General features: G+C 35.2%; 4 protein-coding genes across 5 annotated transcripts; 1 reads left to right on the forward strand and 3 right to left on the reverse strand.

The window, feature by feature from the left end:
* Positions 1 to 86: 86 nt before the first annotated feature.
* Positions 87 to 4913, forward strand: LOC142524560 (chorismate synthase 2, chloroplastic). Its single transcript, XM_075628600.1, has 13 exons — positions 87 to 335; positions 1307 to 1457; positions 1830 to 1906; positions 2028 to 2086; positions 2373 to 2456; positions 2609 to 2701; positions 2790 to 2870; positions 2999 to 3130; positions 3256 to 3358; positions 3500 to 3594; positions 3689 to 3754; positions 4258 to 4342; positions 4505 to 4913. The coding sequence occupies exons 1-13, from the start codon at positions 191 to 193 to the stop codon at positions 4654 to 4656; spliced, it is 1323 nt and encodes a 440-aa protein (XP_075484715.1). The 5' UTR covers positions 87 to 190; the 3' UTR covers positions 4657 to 4913.
* A 3409-nt stretch (positions 4914 to 8322) lies between these two features.
* LOC142524530 (patatin-like protein 6) lies at positions 8323 to 12791 on the reverse strand. 2 transcript variants are annotated; one of them, XM_075628557.1, is made up of 3 exons: positions 11426 to 12791; positions 9462 to 9769; positions 8323 to 8564 (listed from the first exon to the last, which is right to left on the reverse strand). In XM_075628557.1, the coding sequence occupies exons 1-2, from the start codon at positions 12563 to 12565 to the stop codon at positions 9497 to 9499; spliced, it is 1413 nt and encodes a 470-aa protein (XP_075484672.1). In that variant the 5' UTR covers positions 12566 to 12791; the 3' UTR covers positions 8323 to 8564; positions 9462 to 9496. The 2 variants fall into 2 exon arrangements, with proteins under 2 accessions (XP_075484672.1, XP_075484673.1); XM_075628558.1 differs by having other exon boundaries at positions 9462 to 9766; positions 11426 to 12788.
* A 1395-nt stretch (positions 12792 to 14186) lies between these two features.
* Positions 14187 to 18436, reverse strand: LOC142524715 (protein disulfide isomerase-like 1-4). Its single transcript, XM_075628797.1, has 12 exons — positions 17781 to 18436; positions 17462 to 17591; positions 17065 to 17230; positions 16873 to 16991; positions 16682 to 16762; positions 16045 to 16131; positions 15831 to 15905; positions 15677 to 15745; positions 15524 to 15604; positions 15135 to 15269; positions 14841 to 14897; positions 14187 to 14739 (listed from the first exon to the last, which is right to left on the reverse strand). Exons 1-12 carry the CDS (start codon positions 18323 to 18325, stop codon positions 14569 to 14571), a joined length of 1716 nt encoding a protein of 571 aa, XP_075484912.1. The 5' UTR covers positions 18326 to 18436; the 3' UTR covers positions 14187 to 14568.
* A 1589-nt stretch (positions 18437 to 20025) lies between these two features.
* LOC142525091 (caffeoylshikimate esterase-like) lies at positions 20026 to 22158 on the reverse strand. Its single transcript, XM_075629260.1, has 2 exons — positions 21426 to 22158; positions 20026 to 20638 (listed from the first exon to the last, which is right to left on the reverse strand). The coding sequence occupies exons 1-2, from the start codon at positions 22068 to 22070 to the stop codon at positions 20300 to 20302; spliced, it is 984 nt and encodes a 327-aa protein (XP_075485375.1). The 5' UTR covers positions 22071 to 22158; the 3' UTR covers positions 20026 to 20299.
* Positions 22159 to 24104: the final 1946 nt, after the last annotated feature.

The raw sequence follows: 24104 nt of genomic DNA on the forward strand, positions 1-24104 counted from the left end.
CGCAGCGGAGCCTTTGGTGTGCCTGAATATTCAGCCTACCAAACCCTGCACCAACCACCTCTCCCATAGCCACCACACTATTATATATATATATATATATTTATTTATTTATTTATTGAGCAACGCACCCCCTTTTAACGTCTGAACTCAATCTCAACGTCAGCAAACCACCAGGCCCGACGTCGGAGACATGGCGGCGTCCCTTGCTAAGCACTTCCTCGGAGCTCCATCTGCTTCCGAGGCCTCCGCCCATCTCGGATCCCTCCACTCGTCGTCCATTCTTCCGTCTCAGAACCTCCAGCTTCCAGCTCGCAGATCCGTACCCAAACGCCTCGGTATCTGAATTACTCACATGCTTTCACTGCTTTTGTTCTCTTTTTCTTGAATTCGCTATCCAACTTTGCTGATCGCCTTTCTTGTTATTCCATCGCGCATTAAAATATTTGAACTGTTGTTCGAAACTTTTGGAGCGATGAAAGTCTTAATTGGTGTAAAGGTGTAACATGAGCTCGATTAAGATTTCCTTCGAGCTTGTGAGTTAGCTAGAACTTTCCTATTTTATTTGATATGGGAAATTTTAAAATAAGTTGCTTGTGCTGACTGCTGAGGCTAATTAACTATCTCGATTCTAGATGGACTATTTAGATGTTTGGTTGGGAAATGCCTAAGCTCGACGTTTAATATCGTAGATTATAAGCTAACTGAGACAAGTTTGATGCCAAGTGAAATACGTGATGTTGAATGATTTGCAAGTCCATAAAAAATGGTAATTTTAGAACATTAAAACTTTGATGCGGTGAAGTCCATGGTCTTCCAATCAAATCCGTGGGTGATTGTTTCTACAGAAATGGTTTACTACGTGTTGGTCCATTTTGATTGACAGTACTTCATTTCAATACGAGTCAATGATTTTTTTTTTTTTTGGAAATTTATGAACATCGAAGATAGATCAATGAGTTGAGTATTTACTCATAGAAACCTTATTGTTTCTAATTGTTGCATGAAGAGAATAAGATAGATTCAAAACAAACATTAACGTTTACCTAGAAGGTGCATTTTCAGGTGTCGTGAATTTGTTAAGGTATTAAGTTAAAAAAATTAGTTTATAAATTTTCATTTCATTTATGGATTTCTTTTTTTGAGGATTTAATTGATTTCTGAATGATGCCAATCCTCATATGATGATCATTTGAAGATAGTTTAGTTTTCCTTGTGCACTCTCCCACTGCCAGGGAAAACACATCTATTTCATATTCATATTGTCTCTGGATACTTCTTACAACATGCTTTGAATTTTTTTTTATAGAAATACAGGCGTCCGGTAGCACATTTGGAACTTACTTCCGTGTTACTACATTTGGAGAATCTCATGGTGGTGGTGTGGGGTGTGTGATTGATGGATGCCCTCCTAGAATTCCCCTCACAGTAGCGGATCTTCAAGTTGATCTGGATAGGAGGTACATTTTTAGCTACTTTGTTGTTCTTTTTGGCATGATTCCAAGTTCCAACCTACTTTTGTATAAACGTAGAAAAGGGAACTACTTCTTTTGGCTCTGCTAGTCCTGTTTGTTTGTTCGCTTTTCTTGATTTTACTAGTACTATGAAACCACCGGTAACCAAGACAGGTTTTAGCTCACCCACAATAAAATGTATGTAGCTGGGTGTGATAGATGACAAAAACAGATATAACTGTTCTTAAGTCATTAGAGAATTGGAGATAAGATATGCTAGGTGTAAATTTCTTTTGCCATGTTTTGTTTCTTTTGAAATCACAGAGTTACATTCAGATCCAATTGGCTAATCTTTATTAACGAAATCAATGTCTTTAGGAGGCCTGGTCAGAGCAGAATAACTACTCCTAGAAAAGAGACCGACACATGCAAAATAGCTTCAGGAACTGCTGATGGTTAGTTCTTCATTAGGCTCCTTGAATTCTATGTTTTCTGTCTGTGCCCTTACTGTTTTTTAGACGTGTAATTCTTGTAATGTTCTGGAAAATTTAGTAACATATACTGCACTTACTGCAGGGGTAACCACTGGAGCTCCAATCAAGGTAGAAGTGCCCAATACGGATCAAAGAGGGAATGTGAGTACATGAATAAGTCTTCATTGATTGTCTAGTTTATAACTTAATGGTACAGTTTCGACTATTTACACATGAAGATATTGAAATCTGCCTAGAATTGATTGTCAAAAAGACTGTCCCATATGCAGACCCGTAGAGTGGGAAACTTTTTTACATTCTTTTTCTGAAGTAACAATTATTAATGGGTTAACTTTGGTAGTTTGCTAAAAAGCTTCAAAGGATTTTTTTTCAACTGATAAATGCATTTATATGGAGCTAGTCTCATTTTTGTTATTTCATGTTTCAGGACTACAGTGAAATGTCCCTAGCTTATAGACCATCTCATGCAGATGCAACTTATGATTTCAAATATGGCGTGAGATCAATACAGGTAACATTTCTTACAATCAAGTAATAGTAGTAACATTAGCAGCCTATTGAAGATTACTTGAGAAGTTAATCTTCACGTGCTTGTGAATTATTGTTAAGTCTTAGCTCTTGCTCACACTTTTCTTTTACTTGACCGTGCCTCTGGAAATACAGGGTGGCGGGAGATCTTCTGCCAGAGAAACAATTGGAAGAGTTGCTGCTGGAGCTCTCGCAAAGAAGATTTTAAAACTTTATGCAGGAACTGAAGTAAGTCTTGCATTCACATACTTATTTGATCATGCAGCTGTGTTTTCCTTTTGTTTGCCATGTTTTGTCCTGATAATGTTTCCTACAGGTTCTTGCTTATGTTTCACAAGTACACAAGGTTGTACTTCCAGAAGATTTGGTTGATCATGACACTGTGACACTTGATCAGGTATTCCTCTACTTATTGTATGATATTGGAGAAACTCTTGCAACGGTGTGTCTCATTTATAAATTTTGTCCATAGAGTAATTTTTTTCGGCCATTTTGGCGCAATAATGTTTTTTCAAATGTTGACAGATAGAGAATAATATTGTAAGGTGCCCAAATCCAGAGTATGCTGAGAAAATGATTGCTGCTATTGATACTGTTAGAGTGAGAGGTGATTCCATTGGAGGTGTTGTCACCTGCATTGCTCGGAATGTTCCACGGGTAACCCCTGTATCCTACCCTGTCAAGCGACCCATTTATTTGTGTTGCATAATTTGCTGCAATACTTGTTGTAGATTTTAAAAATTCACCAAAAAGTGTCTGAACACCTGTTTGTATTTTTGCAGGGGCTTGGTTCTCCAGTCTTTGACAAACTTGAAGCAGAGCTGGCCAAAGCTGTTTTGTCGCTACCTGCGACGAAGGCCTTTGAGTTTGGCAGTGGATTTGGAGGTGCAAAATTATATGTATTTATGATTTAGAGTTTCCTTTATTTAATGACCGGCTGATAGTTTGTTAGTGTGTATAATAACTAACTCGAAGAACATACATTTTTATCCCAAGTTTAATCTTCTTTTGTTGAAACTCTACCAGGTACTTTCATGACTGGCAGTGAGCATAATGATGAGTTCTACATGGATGACTCTGGCCGAATGAGGACTAAAACCAACCGATCTGGTGGGATACAGGTATAGAGTGTTTTTTTCAATGAACCACATGTATAGGTTATACCTGTCATATTTCCAAGTTTCCTGTTTTTCATGATTCCGCTATACATTTCAGGGTGGGATATCAAATGGAGAAATCATTAACATGAGAATAGCTTTCAAGCCCACAGCCACAATCTCTGTATGTCATCTCTTTCTCTCTAGTTTCCCTGCTTTGGCTCCATCTTCTTGGGCATGCCTTTGGATCTTTACTCTACAGGACCATTCTATCAAGCAGCCGAGTCTAAATTTATTTTTATCATTTCAAATTTATGAATTGCTATGCCAACAACAGTTTCCATTTACAATGTAAGCCTGATTGAATTGCATCTAAATACATGAGAAATATTGACCTACTTTGGGTATGCTATATGATATCGCCTTGTCGATGTAGTAACTGGTATTTGAAAATGAAACTGCCTGTTGCGCCAAAGAGATTGCAAATTTATATTTTAGGCTATCTCATCATTTGACTGGAATCATGTTTTATATTAACCAAACCTTTGTTTTGCAATTCTCATCAATAATTTTTGCATGTTTCATGTGGGCCTGTGGACACTTTATTCAATGCTCTTTGTGAAGCCATAATCTCTTGAGCATGTACTTTACTTATTTTGATTGATATTTGGTGTTCTGTCTATGCAGAGGAAACAGAATACTGTGAGTAGGGACAAACACGAGATGGAACTTATAGCTCGAGGACGCCATGATCCATGTGTTGTTCCTCGAGGTTACTCACTCTTCTTCAAATTTTTGTTTTTAAATATTTTTATTCTTATTCAAACAAGGTTTCTCCTGTATTTACTTCTTTTGACCGTGGTCTCTATGTCCCAATTCGATCTCAAATTTCTCTTGGTTCTGATTAATTCTGTGCTATGCTTTCCTAATGCAGCTGTTCCCATGGTGGAAGCAATGGTGGCACTGGTGCTTGTTGATCAATTAATGGCACAACATGCACAATGTATGCTGTTTCCGATTAATCCTGCGTTACAGGAACCCCTTGAATCGACCGAAACTACGAAGGCGCAGATTCCCCTTCAATAATGGCTATTGGTCTGCATTGCTTAGCTCATCACGGCACGTCAAATTCCACACTTCCTCCCTAATATTGATGAATATCTTATGGAGCTGAAAGTTTTATTTGCTGCTTTACTTCTGGCGTGAGACATGCTTTTGAAAAAGATTTTGGACTTTTTGGGCTCCAAACAGACACTTCATACAGTATTTTGCTATACTATTGGTTCAAAATTTCAAAACTAAACTGCCCCCAAATTGTAATAATAATAAAAAAAAGGTTTAAAGCTTGGCATGATATATATATATATATATAATATATATATATATATATATATATATATATTCTGATAAGATGATTAATTTTTTTTGGAATTTATATCATTTTATATGTAAAATATTACGTAGAATTTGAATAGAAAATTATTGAATGATTTGATATGAAAAATCAATAAAATAAATAGGGATATAAATTGTATTTTAATTGGATATTCGTCCGATAATTTGGAACCTCACTTGCAGAAAATCTGTGATACAAGCTCTGATTCCTCGACGACTTTTTGTGCAATTGCAATCAATCAACAAATTTTCTTTTAAAGTGTAAATCATTCGATCATTTCAATAACTGGTCTACTGTGAAACAGTATATAAGAGACGAATAAATTATGTTTATATTTAGATTAATATTTTTGGCATGAAATTTTTTATTAGTGACTTAAATAAAATATTTATCTCACAAAACTGATTCGAGAGATCGTGTAACAAAAGTTTTTGTGTCATTTCAACATAGGGAGGTGTTTTTAAATTAAAATTTGCATAAGATAATTCACCTAATTTTCCCAATACATACCATCGTGAAATTTGTTGATATGTAGGGCCAATTTAGAATGTGAAATTGATGTAACCTAAAATGGTTTCAATTCAATTCCATAGCCATTTCGTTTAGGTATCACCATCCATGAATCGACCAGTCCAGGATTTTTATATATCCAGCTTATTTTGATGTGAAATTTGGCCAAATAAAACTAGTCTTGTACCGTATAAATATACGAATTTTGAGTATCAATCAACTTTAATTGAGGATATTATATATTTTATATATGCACTCAACTTACAAATTTGAGTATACAACATTCAAATTAAACCACTAATTTTTACCAGTTAATAGTTACAAACAGATGAAAATCGAGTACGCGACTTATGCTTTTTTATTATTATTATTATTATTTATAATCGGAGTGCAGTCGGTTAATTAAAGTTTTCTGATACAGTGACTGAATCATAATTTATGTTTGAGTCGAAAGACTAAATCTCAATTTACTCTATGAAAGGATTGTCATGTTAAAAACTATGTTTTAAAGTTGATATATTAATTATCCTATAAAAAAATATAATAATAATAATAATTAAGTTAAGCAAATATAGAGTCTAAAAGTTCTTATAATAAATAAACGTGTTCAAAAGATAAGCCCTTGTCTAAGCAAAGATAAAGCTGAACTTTATTCCATTGTTTTCTATTAAAGTACAAACAAATTTGGAGTTTATAAATGTTCTAACGCATGGCATGACTGTTACATTCTAACAATAACATTTATGTATTCTTTTAATACTTTTTTTTTTAAATATGGGATATAGGTTCACCCGTCCATGAGATCATTGGTTAAAAGAAAAAGAAAAAAAAAATAAAGTTGGACATCGGAAATAGTATTATTTTTCAATATTAGACCTATTGTGAGACAGTTTCGCAGATTTTTTTTCTTGATATGAGTTAACTCGATCTATATCTATATTGAAAAGTAATACTTTTAGTATAAAATGTAATATTTTATCATAAATTGAGTCGGGTTAAAGAAATGTCTCGTAAAATTAGTCTGTGAGACGGTTTTACATAATTTTTTTTTTTTTTCATTTGCATGTCTTACTTGGAAGGTATAAAGTATAGGCCATTAGCAGCGAAGGAAAAGGAGATTAGAGGACGCAAGTGGTTGGATGTGATTAATCTTGAAAATAGCAAGACAACAAAATTGATTAAATAAATCTGTCATTAATTTTAATGGAATAAACAATTGGGTAAGGTTTGTTCCAACATCATATTCTTACTCGATTATTCGATGGGCAGTGGACATTATTAATTATCAAATCACCATTAAATGTGACGAATAATATTAGAAAATCGGCGATTCCCCATTTTGATTATGTTGTTGAGAATGATGTATATCCATCTAAATGCATAATTGTATTATTCAGATATATATTCACCACCAGTTTTTTTTTAATTCTAAACGTTGACTTTTGATTTGAAATGAATTTTTTTTAGCAAATTCAATTGAATTAGATTGTCTGAGTAGTCTTTTGTAAGACGATCTCACGAATCTTTATCTGTGAGACGGGTCAACTCTACCGATATTAACAATAAAATCTAATACTCTTAGCATAAAAAGTAATATTTTTTCATAGATGACTCAAATAAGAGATATGTCTCACAAAATACGACATGTGAAACCGTCTCACACAAGTTTTTGCCAGACTGTTTTACATATCAATTTTATTAATAAGATCTCAATCTCAAAATTTTACCATTGATAAAATTATTGCAATTGCCTAACTAGTTTTTAAAAAATCATAAATCTGAAACCAATAATTACAAATTATATATATATATATATATATATATATATATATATATATGTGTGTGTGTGTGTGTGTGCGCCCGCGCCTGTGTGTATTATAGCGTGTTTTTGTGGTAATGTGTAGCATAGCTTAAGGTACGAGAGTTGAGTTATTTAATTGAATGTCACTGTTACATGTAATAAAAAAATTATTTCATTTTTTTTATATAAAAACATAAATCTCATGTGAAATATATTATAACCCTCATTTTTTAAAAAACATATTGATATATTTATCTTATTTTTTTAGCTGGTGGAATGTTTTATTCGTTGTATTTCTTTGATTTATGTGAAGTTATAACAGAAGAAGTACAAAAATAAATACAAGATTAAGAGATATAATAATTAAAGATTTCTTCAAATTATCATCAAGAAATTCTAACAAGAAAAAGTTCCCCCTTGAGTAACGAGACAAAAATTTGTGTAAGACGGTCTCAAGGTCGTATTTTGTGAGACAAATATCTTATTTGGGTCATCCATGAAAAAATATTATTTTTTATGCTAAGAATATTAATTTTTATTGTGAATATCGGTATGGTTCAACCATCTCACAGATAAGATTCGTGGAACCGTCTCACAAGAAACCTACTCAAATAACGAACCAATCCTAGAATCGTCCGTCCAAAATATTTCCAAGAAAATATGTTTGATCAGAAAATACAGTCAAAATTGTGTATCCAAAAAATCAATAAAAAATTTCCCTATCTCAAAAACCCATCCCATCAATTTTTAAACTTTTTTTTTTTAAAAAAGCACTCAATAAGTCGGAAAAATTCTAAATCTAATGGAAAAAAGTACGAACTCTGAATTGTTGGGCTTTTAGTTCGAAAATTTAGTCATATGGATTTTTTTGACAGTTTCCTGATGTCCTCTTCTTCATTCTCAATTCTTGAATCATCGCCAAACATATTCTCTTTATTGACTATAATATAATCTGATATTCAATGTACATAGATGATAATATGTAGGCATAAAAATAAAAATTGACTGCAAACAAATTACACTACCAAAATGAAAAAAAAAAAAAAAAAAACTGAAAAATACACCTCCAAGAATTTGAATGAAATGAGGAGTTTTCAAATGGGCAACTAATCTTTAAATGATACAGAAATACAAATTTGACCACTATGCCAATCAAGAATCTCACAAAGTCCACACCTTTATGCACTTTCCTCCAATCTTTGACAATTTCTCAAAAGCGAACGCTTTCCTAAACTTTTACCTTTTGAAATTTGTTTCCTTACTACAGCAACATAAATCTTCATTTACCTGCATCCAAGATACACCCCAACGTCAATAAGAATATTGGACCAAAGTTTTCCACATAAATGACACTAATAAATTATGACCATTTGGCTAATAACTCATCGGAATAAATTTCTGAGTTATATATATTTTTTAACAAAGACCATATTTTGACTCCCCTATGGGAAATCTTGTCTGCCCATTAAATTTTGCAGGTAAGAAGGTCCCTCCAGTCTGGGATTGTCTTGATGCACCGACAAGGATTTGATCATCTCCCAAAGTTGTAAAATAACTAAAATATACACATTCTCCTCCAAGAATCAGTGTCGGCCAGCAGACAAAATGGTTAATAGTTGTATCCCCACATCTTATTTGGCTATAAATTTCATCTCCCTGCTGTACTTGAAAGAGAGAAAAGTATACCAACAGCCAAAAGGTGGTTGTAACATTGTTGTGTAAGTAACTATCAGAACTAGACAACATTAGAGCCCACGGGTGGTGCTGAAAATACAACACCTATATCTTGAAGTGGTTAGGATTTACAAAAATCTTGATGTGTTTTATAAGGAAAATACATTTTGTTTACGCATAAACTTATGAGTGAAAACTGAAAATACATCTTTAGTTCAAAACTCCGTACGTCTTACAACGGGAGGATCCAAAAAACATTGAGATTTTTTATATGTAACTTTTTGAAATTTCAAGTTCCACCTGATGCCATACTGAGAAACCTAATTCACATAATCAACTACTTAAAGTAATAAAATGGTTCTACCTTTACCGTTTTCGAGTGTAGGAAAGCACATGGGGGCCTCATAGATATAAGCAGGCAAAATAGTGCAAGTAATAAATATAAAGTAAAGTGACAATTTAATACTAGTGATAAAGAATGATAAAATAGTCAAAGAGGGTGGGGCTTACCTTTATTTGACTCTTCTGGAAAAGAGTGAAATTGTTCAAGAAGCTTTTGGGGTAACTTGCTTGAATGCAACAGTGGGAGCTATTCCACAACTCCTCCTCTGATGTTCAAGCACTAGCTGTTCAGCAAACCATTCGAGTTTCTCAAAATTGCTCCTCTCTCCTATCCTCTTACCCTTGAAGAGGACCGATTCGACGTTTTTCTGTTTCAGCATATCATCAGCCACGCTGATCAGCATTTTCAGTTTGCTAGGAGTAGGGTGCGACTCGATCTTCAACCCATGTTGAACCAAGTTGGTTCCATTAGCCTGCTACTCGTAAAATCAGACAAAGTATTAGCAAACACGATACCACAGATGGGATGTAAACTAGAAAGTATAACTCAAAACAACCAAGATTTGATTATGGGCAAGACAAGTTCCATGGTAAAAAAAACAAGTAAAATAAAAAAGAATAAGGAGTGACTCATCATGCCAGGGTCCCATCCCTTAATATGTTATATCAAAAGATGCACCTAGCATAATTTTTAAGTTTTTCGTGAACTGCGAAAAACTAGCCACTAACACGAGGAGCGACTTCTCAACAACCTAGTCAACAACTTACAGTATACTCACAATTCAAGAAGACATATAGGTTTTAATTAGCTTATCCTTCCCACAGTTGTCCGATCCCCTAACCGTTCATATGGTTTAACAGTACAATATCTGTTTTTTGTCAAGTCCATGTTATGTCAGATCATACACATCACATATAAAATAAAGATTAGCAAGATCACAGTCACCAACATGCATATATTATAGTACACCTGGAAAAAATATCGACAGATAAAACCAATAATCTTACTATGGCCTGGACCATGAAAGAAAACGAGTAAATAGACCCCACTCTATGCCGGTGATACGAACAATCAGGCGAAGTAGAAGATTAAGAAGAACCTATTGTGGTTGGAACACTCCACTGGTTGGAAAACAGTACTGAGTTAAGGTAACAAAGTCCATAAATGTTCGGAACACTCCATTTTGGTTGGCATAGAGGACACCAGGTTCAACCTATTGTGACCATGTTGGGAGATGAACTCTCTATCTGTTACATATCATCGGATGTATGAATCTCATATATTACTTCTACATGTAAGAGTGAGTACTCCAAAGTATATTTACACATCCAATGGTACATACTACAAATATAGTGCTTCTTCTTGAATATGATATATCTACCACCCAATTCATTAATCCATTACAAGGACGGAACTAGAAAAGAAAAGTAATTAAGACGATTGAAGGAGATTCATTTGACTTGTTTGTTATCTAAAAAATAAGAGTATTCTGGCCATTCGAGCATCTTGGTCTCAACAACATATTGCCAATTGAAACGATTCTAAATGTCTTTATCAGCAGATGCTGCTGGTCACTACTCTTTGGCCCGTTTGCTTCCTTCACTCAAGTGCACGTAACAAGCAAGCGGAAATAAATTGCATGCTCACAAAATGTCTACCTTAGCCCATCCTCGTCCCCGACCCCCCAGCCTGCCTCATCTCACCAAAACCTCCAAACAAAATCCATTAATAAAATTTGTAATTATTCACATTTCAAAAGTAAACAGAGAGCTCGAAAGATACTATCGTCTAGATATGTTCGATTAAAAGTTTTTCTACTCGTCACAAATCCAAATATACAATATGTTTTACTAACATTTGGAAGAAATAAAAATTTGATTTGAAATTAGAATTGAAATTCAAAATATCAATTTAACTCAAATCCCATGAAAACATTAATTTTATTTAGTTATATCAAATCAAATCAAAGTGTCAATCTCGATTTAAAATTATATTATGTTGAACACTCAAAATTACCAAAATTCATGGAACATACACACCGTAAGTGTAAATGGAATATGACGGGTGAAAAGAAATCACGTTTGGAGGTCAAGACACGTAATTTCAGCACCCAAAAGGCGAAGGGGCGTACCTGAATGCGGACATAATTGCTGCTGCGGCTCTGACCGAAAGCTAAAGCTACGGCTTGGTCAACAAACTCAGACGAGCCGTCGGCGGAAATCCTAGCCGTCGGCCGAGCCCAATCTTTAGACTTCCATTTCTTGACTTCCTCATAGTCAAAGCTGCCCTCGAGAACCTGGCAGCCGGCACCCAGTGAAAGTACCAAAATATCCTCAACCCCTCTCACAAAAGGGAATTCCTGTTTGTTATGAAGCACGTGGGTAATAGCCGCCGCCGTGGGGTTGTTCATTGCCAACCCTCCGTCCACGCCGAAGCAACGTGTCGACCCATTAACTGACTTCATGCAAACCGGGCCGAATGACCCGGGTTCTGCTGCTGTGGCGGCACACACCTCCCAGAGGTTAAAATCGAAGCTGTCTGATTCCAGAGCATCTGCTCGGGAGAATAGGAACGGCGCCATACTGGCAAGGTCGTAGCAAGGGATCAAAATCGGTTTCAAAGTATTTTTCAACGTTAAGCTGCGCCCGGTTTTTTCATCCTTGAAAGCTTCCTTTATCGCCTTCTCTAAACCGGAGGTGGCAAAATCGGCGCCGCCGGTTTTCCTGAAAAGTCGCTTGAGTAGATTGCCCTTGCGATTGCGTGTTTTTGCGGGGTGGCAGATTTTATCACCCTCCGCCTCCAGAAACTTCCACGTGTCATCGGCGTGGAAAATCGGGCGGCTTTGATCGTTGGTGGCAAAAAGCATCGCCGTGAAAATACCACCTACTCCGGCCCCGGCGGCGACGTCGAAATAATCGGCGATTCTGGCGTTGGGATTGCCAGACTTACTCTTCAACGCCATTTCCAAAAACGACAACGCTTTAGCCGATAGAACGTTCTGCATCCCACCGCCATCTATGCTGAGGATGCATATTTTCCACCTCTGGTTTTTCACTGCCTGAAGGCCGTGTTCTCCTTTAAGCACGACGTCATTTCTGAGCTGCTGCTCCGTCAGCGGCTTCGGAACCCATATCTTCTGATCATCACAGCCAAATAAAAAATTGGTTTCCAGTATCGAGAAAATCTCGTAGCTCAATTTATCCGCGTCAATACTGGGTTCTTGCAATCCAAGCGAATAACTTTTAACATTGTCAACACCAATACACGCCATTTCTGAACTATTTCTCCTCCCACCAACAAATATATCAGTTCCCCCGTCTCCCCATCTTTAGGATAAGAACTGGGCCAATATATGTAGCCAGGGGTTGCAGACTAAGAAAGGAGGACGGGTCAAAGGATTGTTACCGGCAAACGAGGAATGAGAAAGAAGACGAAGAGCGTGACATCGGGGGAACTAGTGCAGTATTTTGCAAAGCGTCTCTCTAATTCTGCCTTTTATATCTAATAAAATAAATAATTGATACCTAACAACAATAATAGATATTGTTTGTACACACAAACACAAATTTGTGTAAGATTATCTTACGGATCGTATTTTGTTATACGAATCTCTTATTTGATTCATCCATGAAAAGATATTACATTTTACTATGAATATTGATAGGGTTGATCCGTCTCACAGATAAAAATTCGTGAAACTGTCTCACAAAAGACCTATTCTTATTTGTGTTAGTTTATAAACAAATATGAATAATGCATTTATTTTTCTTTTAAATAACAATTACAATTTCAAACTTTTTTTCTCCGATAATTTATCAATATTGAATTTTTAATTCAATGACATTCTATCTTTTTTATCTTATAAAATTAGATTAAAAAATATGTGGAACAACTTTATAAAAAATTAAAAATTAAGAAAATCATATATTAAATTAAGCTACCCATTTTTTAACATTAATAAAGATATCGTGTTTCTAAAAATCGAGGTGGTACACAACTATTAAAATGCCTAGACGATGCAGTTTAGAACACCGCTTTTATGTACACAACCTGCATAGATTTGTCTGATATTATGTATTGATGTATTGATGATCAAATATTAAAATTTAATCACATTATAGTAAGATAAACACATTATGTATATCATACAAAAATCAGATTAGTTGAGCATGAATTCTCGTGTGGATCTCACATATCTTTATTTATGAGATCTGTCAGCAGATTTGTTCATATTTACAATAATAAGTAATATCTTTGACATAAAAAATAATAATTTTACACGGATTATTCAAATAAGATATATGATCCCATAAAATTGATTTGTAAAGATATCTAATAGCTCATTCCTTAATTATCACTTTCTAGTTTCTACATTCATTGTAATATTATGATAAACTATTAATCAAATCTTGTTATTAATATATGAGCCTTAAATTTACATAAAATTTCGTAATAAACAAACCTATCATTTTAAAATTATATATATTCATTTATCGAGTTACAATTACAATGACGTATAAATATTATAATGGTGAATGATTTATTTATTTTTCAATATAAATTTTAATCAATAATCAAATCATAAAGCTGGCAAAAAAAATGTGGTCTAATGTGAAACAAAGACAAGGGTACCGTTTTCGCCGTCAAATGGTCCACCTCAGGCCCACTACGCGTCTACGCCTAAATCTTATCATAACGGTAATCTCGCAGGAGATTTTTGGTCAAACCTTGACTCTCGCATGATCAAAAGTCTCAATCGAGGCAAACTCAAATTGAGCAACTAGCGAGTTGCGAATAGCTTGCGAGTGACTAGTCGAAACAAGTTTAATTTAGATCGAACTCGAACTTAACTCGAGTCATGACGACATCTTGTAAAGTCAAAATTAGAGCTATCAAAACAAACAGGAAGCTTCATTCCAAGCAATGTAGCCAAAACCTTGAGCAACACTCGCAAAAACATAGTTACCCTCAAAAAAGAAAAGGTATACCTTATACATAGGCATTCTAGGTGATATAATTAGCCACCATTGAACACAAATATTGAGTATCTAAATCTAACAACTGTAGTGGCGAACTTTTGGCCAAGTTTTTGCAGCATCAATAGGGTGAATTAAATATGAAAAAAATGAAAAATCATGTCGCGGCCTCATAAAATTAGATCTAGGATTTCCAGACACATTCCAGCCCCAGACTCTTTGAATATCTATATAGTTTCTTTACTTCTGTAGCAGCATTTTCTGTCAGTTAAATTGAGCCGAAAGTGTTTTTACCCTCTCATAATTCATCCTTTACATCATTGCGGCTCGCTTCACGGCCTGAGGTGGAATCTGAAGAAACAGTAGTTCTCTGTTGTGAGGCCGGTTGTTGAAGCTTGAATGGAATGGATGTGTGTTTCTTTAAGAATTTGTAATAGGCCACCACTGTGCGATCGGTATCACAAGTAATCTGCACAGAATTATATTTTGATACATAATGGTATCAAAACAATGGTAGTGTATTCCAAATATAAGGAAGATTTTAGGATATAGAAATAAACTACTGCTTACAGGATCGAAACTCTTGTTGCCAGCTGGGAAGAAGAGAAGAGTTGGGAAACCATCTGGCTGTAAAACATACGATGAAATTAGCATCAGACATTCTATGCAGAAATCATTGTGTATATGCGGATATGCCTAATGTCTGGAGATTTTTGAATCACTGGAAATAAAAAATTTGTCGTCCTCTGATAACTTAACATAGGACTTACCTTCTAAATTAAGGTTTACTCGAGATCTATACTTTATACTTCCCAAGAGGAAAATGGATTGTTAGAAAACCATCGTCAAACAAAATGCGAGTACCTTAGCTCTGGGGTGCTCGTTTGTTGTCCCATCCATCTTGGCAATTACAAGGGAATCTATACCTCTCAAATGCTTGCCAAGCTTGTTGTATATAGGTTCTAAAGATTGACAGTGTGCGCACCAAGGAGCATATATCTATTTTGAAACAATAATCATAACCAACAAAAGAAATACAAATTTGATGGTCATCCAATGCATATATCTATTTTGAAACAATAATCATAACCAACAAAAGAAATACAAATTTGATGGTCGTCCAATGTTCGTTCAGGTGCAACACTACTTGTATGCATATCTTACTGTAAGTTGCACTTGGTGTTAAATAGAAAAAATCTAATTTCAAGATACTTTTTTTACTATAACATCATCACAGATGAGCTGACTTGTACCTCAAGAAGAACGTCTTTGGACTCATCCAGCACAATTTCATCAAAGTTGTTGCCTACCACTATTTTGACATCCCCATCATTCTGTAAAACAAATGAAAAGTTGGAACGAATGTCTCAAGGATACACATCAATGTCCAACCAATTAAAACTTACATTCTCAGGTATAGGATCTGATTTGTAGAAGGGCCGAAGATTATCTCGCAAAAAATTCTCTCCAAAAGACTAAAAGATTAACAAAATCGTTTAGACCACAATAACTCACGGTTTCAGAAATTGTTCAGTTCCACGAGAACAAGTACTAAATAACCTTGATGCTGCTAATGGTCAATTCTCCATCCAATAAAAACTTTCTGGCATCATCATTTCCTGTGTATGCAATAACCTGGATTTCAAATTCTTGTTATCAGATAAAGGTTTCATTATTTGATATATTCATGCATAAATGAAAAAAACAAAATGGCAAAATGTTAAGGGACGAGAAACAACAAAGACAACAGAGAAGATTGTAGACAGAGATGTACCCTTGGAGAGGCTCCATTGACTCCAAAGTATTCGGAGACTTCTTTGCCAACATCTTCGTTATCCAATTCCACATAAACACACAGAAGCTGCAATAGATTCATTCACAATTGAAACATGCATCTGGTAACACAATTTGGCCAGAGTTAAAATGAATTTAGAGAAAATGGCATGGAACCAAATTTCAGGAACCTATATGGAAAGAAACTGAAATTTGGAAAGAAACTGAAATTTGCTTAAATATGTTTAATTAAAATATCATGCTCACTTGGCTAACCATATTGTTCAATTTTAATAGTGCAAAAATTCTTCCACTGAAGAGGTTAGAGCCAGTCTTCAAAACAAATCAGACCAGATAGAAAACAAATCACAGGAACAAGATAAGAATTCTTAGAGATATATAGAGTTATTTACTGAATAGAATCATAGATGCGATCATAAAATTCCAAAATCGGATGCAAAACATGCTTCAGTTTTCGCCCACAAAAATGAAGAATAAAAATACAGACGAAGTTACTGATATAATAAGCAACAGAATGTGACTTTTAAAAGTTAGACTATGATACTGTAGATTCTGATCTAGAGAAGAAATGTGCAAATAATCGTTAATTAAAGCATACTGATAAATACTGTAGTCACCTTTCCCTTGACAGCTTTTGCTGCCTCTAGAAATGTTGGATAAAATTTCTCTGAATCACTAGAAGTGGCAAAAAGTATCAACTGTGATTAAAAAAAAGAACAAAATTGAATCAACCTACAAACAAATTAATGCAAGGAACACAAAATAAAATTCTTCTTATCTATCGTTTAAGTGGGATTGGAAAATATACCTGCTTCTTGATCGGATTCTCAAACACTTTTCGTGCACTCTCTCGTGTCAAATTGGTGACAAGAGGAAGCTTATTCTCAAATACAAAATCCGCTATTGCCGACTTAGTGAACTGGCCATCTGTACGGCCAAGGAATAATGAACATAATTACATATAAAGTTAAGTTCTCAATGAAAGACACAGAGAACTAACCAAAAATGCTAAATTTTTCTGCTTCTTTTTTAATTACAGCCAAAGCTGGACGTTTGATGAGAGGATCGATGTGGAAGAGCTTCGCCACATCTGAAGATGTCGTCTGGTAAAAGCTAACATCGTCTTCGAGCTTTGAGGCAGCACCAAGTTCCTCACTATCTGAACCCTACAGAGTTATCAGTTGATCAGTCAGGCTTGTACACGCTTCAAAAGACATTTTGCCAAGGCACATTGATCATCGTCGTGACATGTCAGACCCACATTGAACGAGTCATGGATGAACTTCATACCAACGGAGTTAACTAAAATTTAGAAATTTTACTGATTTTAACGTCAATTATCCTCTGTAAACTCGAGAAAGACAAGCAAGAAGATTAGAGATAGTGGATAATCATACCACCAAACTTTCCAAGTAGCCCAAAACTAATTTCTCTTGAGCTGCCAAAATGCTCTGTGCCTCGTCAATCGTTGTAATATTTTGTAACACCGGTCCTATCTTTTTCTTCAACCAAGAAACAATAGAATCTCTGCAATAAAAATTATTACATTAGAAAATGTCTTGCAACCTAAGCTATCGATTATTTGTAAAACCACTGTCGGGAAAGCAATTAAAATCATTCAATTTCTGATCATTGCTAATAGAATCAAATTCTATAAACCAACAACACACACGGTTTCAAATTACTCATCTGATACGCGAAAGGTCAAATTTTTACTTGGTGCGGTGACCAGTATAGGGTTTTTGAATCCCATCCACGAAGAAGTATACAGTAGGAAACCCCTGCACATCGAACTTCTGCGCCAGCTCTGTCTCCTCTGTGGCATCAATCTTCGCCAGCACCACCTCCTCATCCTTAAGCTCCGCCGCCGCCTCCGCGTACTCCGGAGCCAGTGCCTGACAATGCCCGCACCACGGCGCGTAAAACTCCACCATCACAAACCTGTTCTTCTGAACAAACTCGCTGAAGTTCGATTCCTTCAGAACCACCACGTGAGTCTCGTCCACCTCCGGCGTACTGTAGCCGCCGTCATCGTCCGTGTACGTCGACAAATCATCATCTTCCTCCAAATCGTCGTAATTCTCGTAATCTCTCGGATGGCCGTAGGGATGAGCTGAATCAGATGATTCGGCATCATTTTTCTCGTCTTGCTCAAGAAAAGTCAGATCTTCATCTTTCTCAGGTTTTAACGACTGTATCGATACACTGAAGCAAATTAAGTAGAGAAAAACTGAAAGAATTACCACAGATTTCATTGCCATTACGATAATCTCCTAAATTTTCGAGAATTCGTCAGTTTATGAGTGTAAGAATCGATTCGACGGGGAAATAATAGGCAGCAAATGATTACAGAATGCGGAAGCTGCAAAATTTTATTTTTATTTTTTAGAGCGGAAATGATTGTGCCGGGGATCGAGGGTATGTAGCTGGAGTGACACGTGGGATTGTATAATTGGTTGAATTGAAAGTTTAACAAATAAAATACTGACACGTGTCCATTTGACTTTTAGATGCTTAGATATAAGTCGTAGGATGATTTAAGAATCTTGGAAAACAATTTGCTGAAGAAAAATTAGTAAAACAAAATTAAACTAATTTTTATTATTAAAATATTATGAAATATGTTTTTCTGAAGAAATTACGCGTGCATGTTTTGTACACTTCTTAAATTAAGTTTTAGACATCCGTGGCACCTCAATCAAATATGCGATAATATACCCAAATGCGATGCGATAAAATATATTTTAATTCAGTTATCTATTTATTTATAAAAGAAGTAGGTCTCTCTTGTTAGACGGTCTCACGAATCTTTATCTGTGAGACGGGTTAATCATATCGATATTCATAATAAAAGTAATCTTAGCATAAAAAGTAATTTTTTTCATAGATGACCCAAATAAGATATTTGTCTCACAAAATACGACGGTCCTGTCTCACACAAAATTTTTACCTTTATAAAAATAAAAATATCATTTGTTCTTATATTAATAAGTTTGATCCATAATTACTCACAACATATAACAAATGATATCATTTTCAAAATTTTATGTTTATGTTACCGAAAAAATTATTTGTAATAATAGATATTAAATGTAACTTGGGAATGAAAATGTAAATGAATTGAATCAAATTGAATATTAGTAAAAATTTAAAGTTTGAATTTGGCTTGAATAGTATATTTGACATCGAGTTCGATCTTGATTTGAAACTCGAAAATTTTAAATTTTTTGATTCAAGCGCGAAATGAAATTCGAGTTCACATTCAGCTCGAAATGTTCAAACATATTCACAGGTATGCACAATATTGCTCTGATATTAAGTTTTGAGAATGAAGGCTCAAAAGCTCGAAACGATTGATATATATATATATATATATATATATATATATATATATATATACACTTTATAATAATATTATATTAATAAAATATTAAAACTCGTGAGTGATTTGCGAATAAATTCGAGTTCGATTAGAAAAAATTAAACATATTTGAGTTCGTCTTCAGTTCCACAAATTAGAATATAACCTTACAACCCTAAAGTAAGCAGTAGCTCTCATAATTACTCGTTCTTTAATTGAAATATTTAATGTTGAATCAAGTGATACAAAAAAAAGTTGGCATCTGCTAAATCATTTTAAATCTTGTATTTTTTTTACCATATTATTTATTTGTATATTGAAACAAACACTATAATGATTAAATCAAATTAATGTTCATATATAATTATTTATATCACTGAAAAACTGATCAAATACTATTTTATCAAAAAAAAAAAATTAATTATGCCCTAAGTTGTAATCGTACATTTATAAACTAACTCAGTGATCTATAAATCGAAATGATAGGATTTCAAATTCTTATCTTCTTTGAATTGAAAATTACAGTGAGTTTCAAATTAATTGCATATAAGTTAAAGCAGTTTCAATAAAAAATTGTAATATCATTTGAAATTCCATTACTCAAATCCAAGTGCAGTATAGGATAAAATATAAGCCTAGAGAAAATTTAAAATATTCGATGGGAGAGTTTCACTCATCTGCTCGAGTACACAGCCAATGCTAACAGATGTTCAAAGTCCTCAATAAACCGAAGTAGAACAGAATAGATACAGACCAACACATGTCTTGATGGTGACGATGAGGGTGATTTATGAAACAACATAATTTATTAGTTACAAGAATTTCATACCATATACTTAGCCACACACAACCATCAGCTGTCCCATCTCCACCATCAACCACGTCTCTCCGCTCTTGTCACGAGCCAATCAACAACCTCCCCAAACACAAGCTCCACATTTTCATCTGGTTCTCCCGCTAGCTGGTGCCACATTCCAGGGTAGATCTTAAGGGTCTTATCCTTGGAGGAAGCAAGGTTGTGGAGCTCCTCTGCACATGCCGGATCACACACGATGTCTTCTCCACCATGAACAATCAGAAATGGCACATCAACTTCATGGAACTTCCCTTGCACTTCCCTGCATACCCTCATCAGTTCTTGTGCTGTGGCTGCACGAGGCCTCATCAAAGGCCTCTTAGGGCTCGCAAATGCCAGTTTTCGCTTCCATTCCACCTTTTAAACAGATAATCATATGAAAACATGTCGCACATGCTACTTCAACTCAGGAGGGAAGAATTTCTTTGGCTTAAGTCGGTATTTTTGCATAGGAGACTGAAGTCTGAACAGCAGTCCCTCGACTAAAATACATACATATACACTAAAAATACATATACGCTAAACGTGACCTCCTAGCTCAGTCAGTTCTATGCAAAATTACAAAAGAATGTTGTGCAGTCACCTTTTATTGCCTCCAATTTCCTGATTCCTCCAAATTCGTAAATTTACAATAAATTCATACAACATTTTTTTCCTTTCTCCAATAACTTGTTAGGAAATTAGGAGATATAATTCCATAAATCGCTCATATAACATGAATTCAACATTATCAATCTAATTAGTCATTTGTCCCAAGCCTTTTCTATAACTCAGACTCTGCAAATAATTACCGAGAATTGATCTTTCAGATTTATCCGAAAAACAATGTCCATGAAACTTCAATGCATACCAGCAGTTTGGGTTCCTGAAAATTATTTTCCATTCCAATTCACCTTAATAAAACCACAAGTAAATAATTTTAAGAAATAAAATAAATTTGCCACTTTCTTAGGTCCCAGCTCTTCCATACTAACAAACCAGATAAAATTTGACGATTCAAAATTTCAAAACGACCCCTTCCGGTTTTTCTACAATTCTACCAAGTTTGAAGACAAATTTGAACTCAAACATTAAAATCTCATCAGATTTCATCGAGAAACCAAACTAAACTACAACAAATTTAATAAGAGGGGAAAAAAGTTACCTTGAAGGAAACAGCGGGTATGGAGCCCCGAGTAGGCACAACGCACCACGTCGGAACAAAAAACGCAGCAAGGGAAAGGAAATGCTCCAACGGCCATGGTGGCTTAAACTTGTCACTAATCCCACACATAGCCCCGTTTAAAACGACGCCGTCGAACTTCCTATCCGGTAAAATTCCTTCACGGCGAAGCGTTATCAGCAACGCAATAGCACCACCAAGCGACTCCGCGTACATGAACGCCAGCAAATCCGGCGCAAACCTCGCGCGGAAACTATTAAAAAACAAAATACATTCATCCACGACGAGATTCATGTCCGGTAAATGAGCAATTAAGCCTTCGGAGAAGCCGTGGCCGAAGTGATCGATGGCGCACACGGCGAATCCGTGCTTGGCGATGTGCACGGAGGTGAGCTGCAAGAACCAGCTGGATTCGCCGGTGTAGCCGTGCACCACGCATACGACGCCTTTGAGCGGAGTTTCTTGCTGAATGGGGGTCCACCACTGGGTGAAGAGTTTGAGGTTTTGCCTGCTGGTGATGTAAGCAGAACCGTGATCAACAGAATGGCGCGTGTAGAACTCCTCCGGCGTCAGCGAACCGAAGGGGCTCGTCTCGTTGGCTTCGGCTATAGGGTGAGTGTATTTCATTTCCGAGGCTTGCTAGAATGCGCCAGGGAGGTTTGAAGCGCGTCGGATACAGTGAAGCTGGAGGAGGACGGGAATAACTAAGTTAGACGGGAATAACTTAGTTAGTTGGGAGGTGAAAAGCGTGTTACATTGGAATTCAAATCGTGATGAATTTACAATTCTACCCCCAAACAACTGACGATACGATAAGATACGACGAGGTATAAATTTAAAATCTTAAATTTGTTTTTTTTATGTATTTAAAAATAGATTTTTTTATATTAAAATTGGTTTCTTGAACATTTCTCCCAAAAAAAAAAACCCCAATTTTGAAATCTAAGACTCGGATAAACATGGCTCCTCCGAGCAACCAAAAATCATTTTTCTTCCAATCTTTCGATCGTCTCATTCATTTCCTTTTGGGTCTTTCTTCCCTTGATTATTTTCATTATACAAACGGATTATCTAAGAAAATAACAGATGCCAAATTAATTTATTAAACAATCCAAAAGTAAGAAGGCATGGTCAAATATAAGGGTGTTCAAACTTCGGATAAAACCGAAAAAATCGAAAATTCAAACCGAAAAAATCGAACACCGAACCGAACCGAAATCCGAATTTTGTAATTCGGATATAAATGTTAAAAGCGAAGTTTATTTGGTTCGATTTCAGATTATATATGTCAAAACTGAAAAAACCCAAAAAAACCGATATTTCATTAAATTTATAATTTTTTATATTTTTATTTATATTATATATTTTGTTATGATATGTAGCGAACGAAAAACCATTTTGAACAATTTTTAGTTGATTGTTGTTTATTTAACTAATTTAGACCTTATGTTTAAATATTTTACCTAAGGAAATGTTAACGTATTATATTTTATAATATATTTATATTATTAATTTAAATAATTATACCAAAATCGAATTAATCGATCGAAATAACCGAACCGTTTTGATAGAAAATCGAAACCGAACCGAAGAAAAATAGTTCGAATATCGGATTATATATTTCAAAATCGAAAACCAAAAAAATCGAAATAAAAAATAAAAAAACGAACCGATCGATAAACACTTCTAGTCAAATCGCACGTGGATCGTTGGTTGCATCTGCAACCCTGACCCCTCAAACATCAACTCAAAATCATCGCGTGTACAAAATTTAAATAAATGCTACCAACTAAATATTAAATATCTGACGATTCACAGGCAACGTAACAAACTTATATAAGAAAGTGATTTCTGGGTCTTGTCTCTGCTACCGGCCTCAGCTGCCTTCTTCCTCGATGCAAGCTGAATTAGGAGAACAAGAAACCTGCCATTAGGCTTGAACACAAGTGGATCGGCAACCAATATTCCAGCTGAGTTTGGGCTCTAAAAAATCAAAGGCAAACTACTAATATAGAAAAGCCCAAATCATCTGAAATCCAACATTTGGTAATCAAAATCTAAAGATTTTGGGTGGCAAAGGTACACTGGTATTCTGTTTGTGCTGAGTCTAGGCATGGATCGGAAGTTTATATTTCATACTGATTGGACGATTGGACGGACTTTGTTTCAAAATTTTCAATCATAATTTGAATAAAAGACACAATTGGAAAGTGAGAAATGCAGGGGTTAGCAGTTAGCACTCACCTCCACAGCAAAAGCAACAATAACAGCAGGAAAGGATCATGAGAGTTTCTCTGCAGAGCAGAATAAGGCCTCCACTCTTTGAATTTGATTCTGGATCGTTCTCGTCATTCAAAAGCTTCTGCTGATTCCTACAATCACCGCTGGTTCCGGACTGATTTTGCTTCCGCTGCTTTTCGGTATTCATTCGATGAAGATTCCACTCCAGCTTCTTCAAATAACCGCTGCCGAATGAGTCTCGTAGCCTCAGAGACGGCCATAGATGCATCTTTCTGCTCCGGATCTGTGTTGATTTTCGTGAGAATATCCAATTAGGTAAACTTGTAGCGTGATGTTAGTATTTCTATGAATTATATATATAAATACAACTTGCTCTTTCGATGAAAGAAGGCAGTAGCGTAATTTTTTGATTCAATATAG

This window comes from Primulina tabacum, chromosome 14 (assembly GCF_025594145.1).
Source record: "Primulina tabacum isolate GXHZ01 chromosome 14, ASM2559414v2, whole genome shotgun sequence".
In the NCBI taxonomy this organism is placed as follows: domain Eukaryota; kingdom Viridiplantae; phylum Streptophyta; class Magnoliopsida; order Lamiales; family Gesneriaceae; genus Primulina; species Primulina tabacum.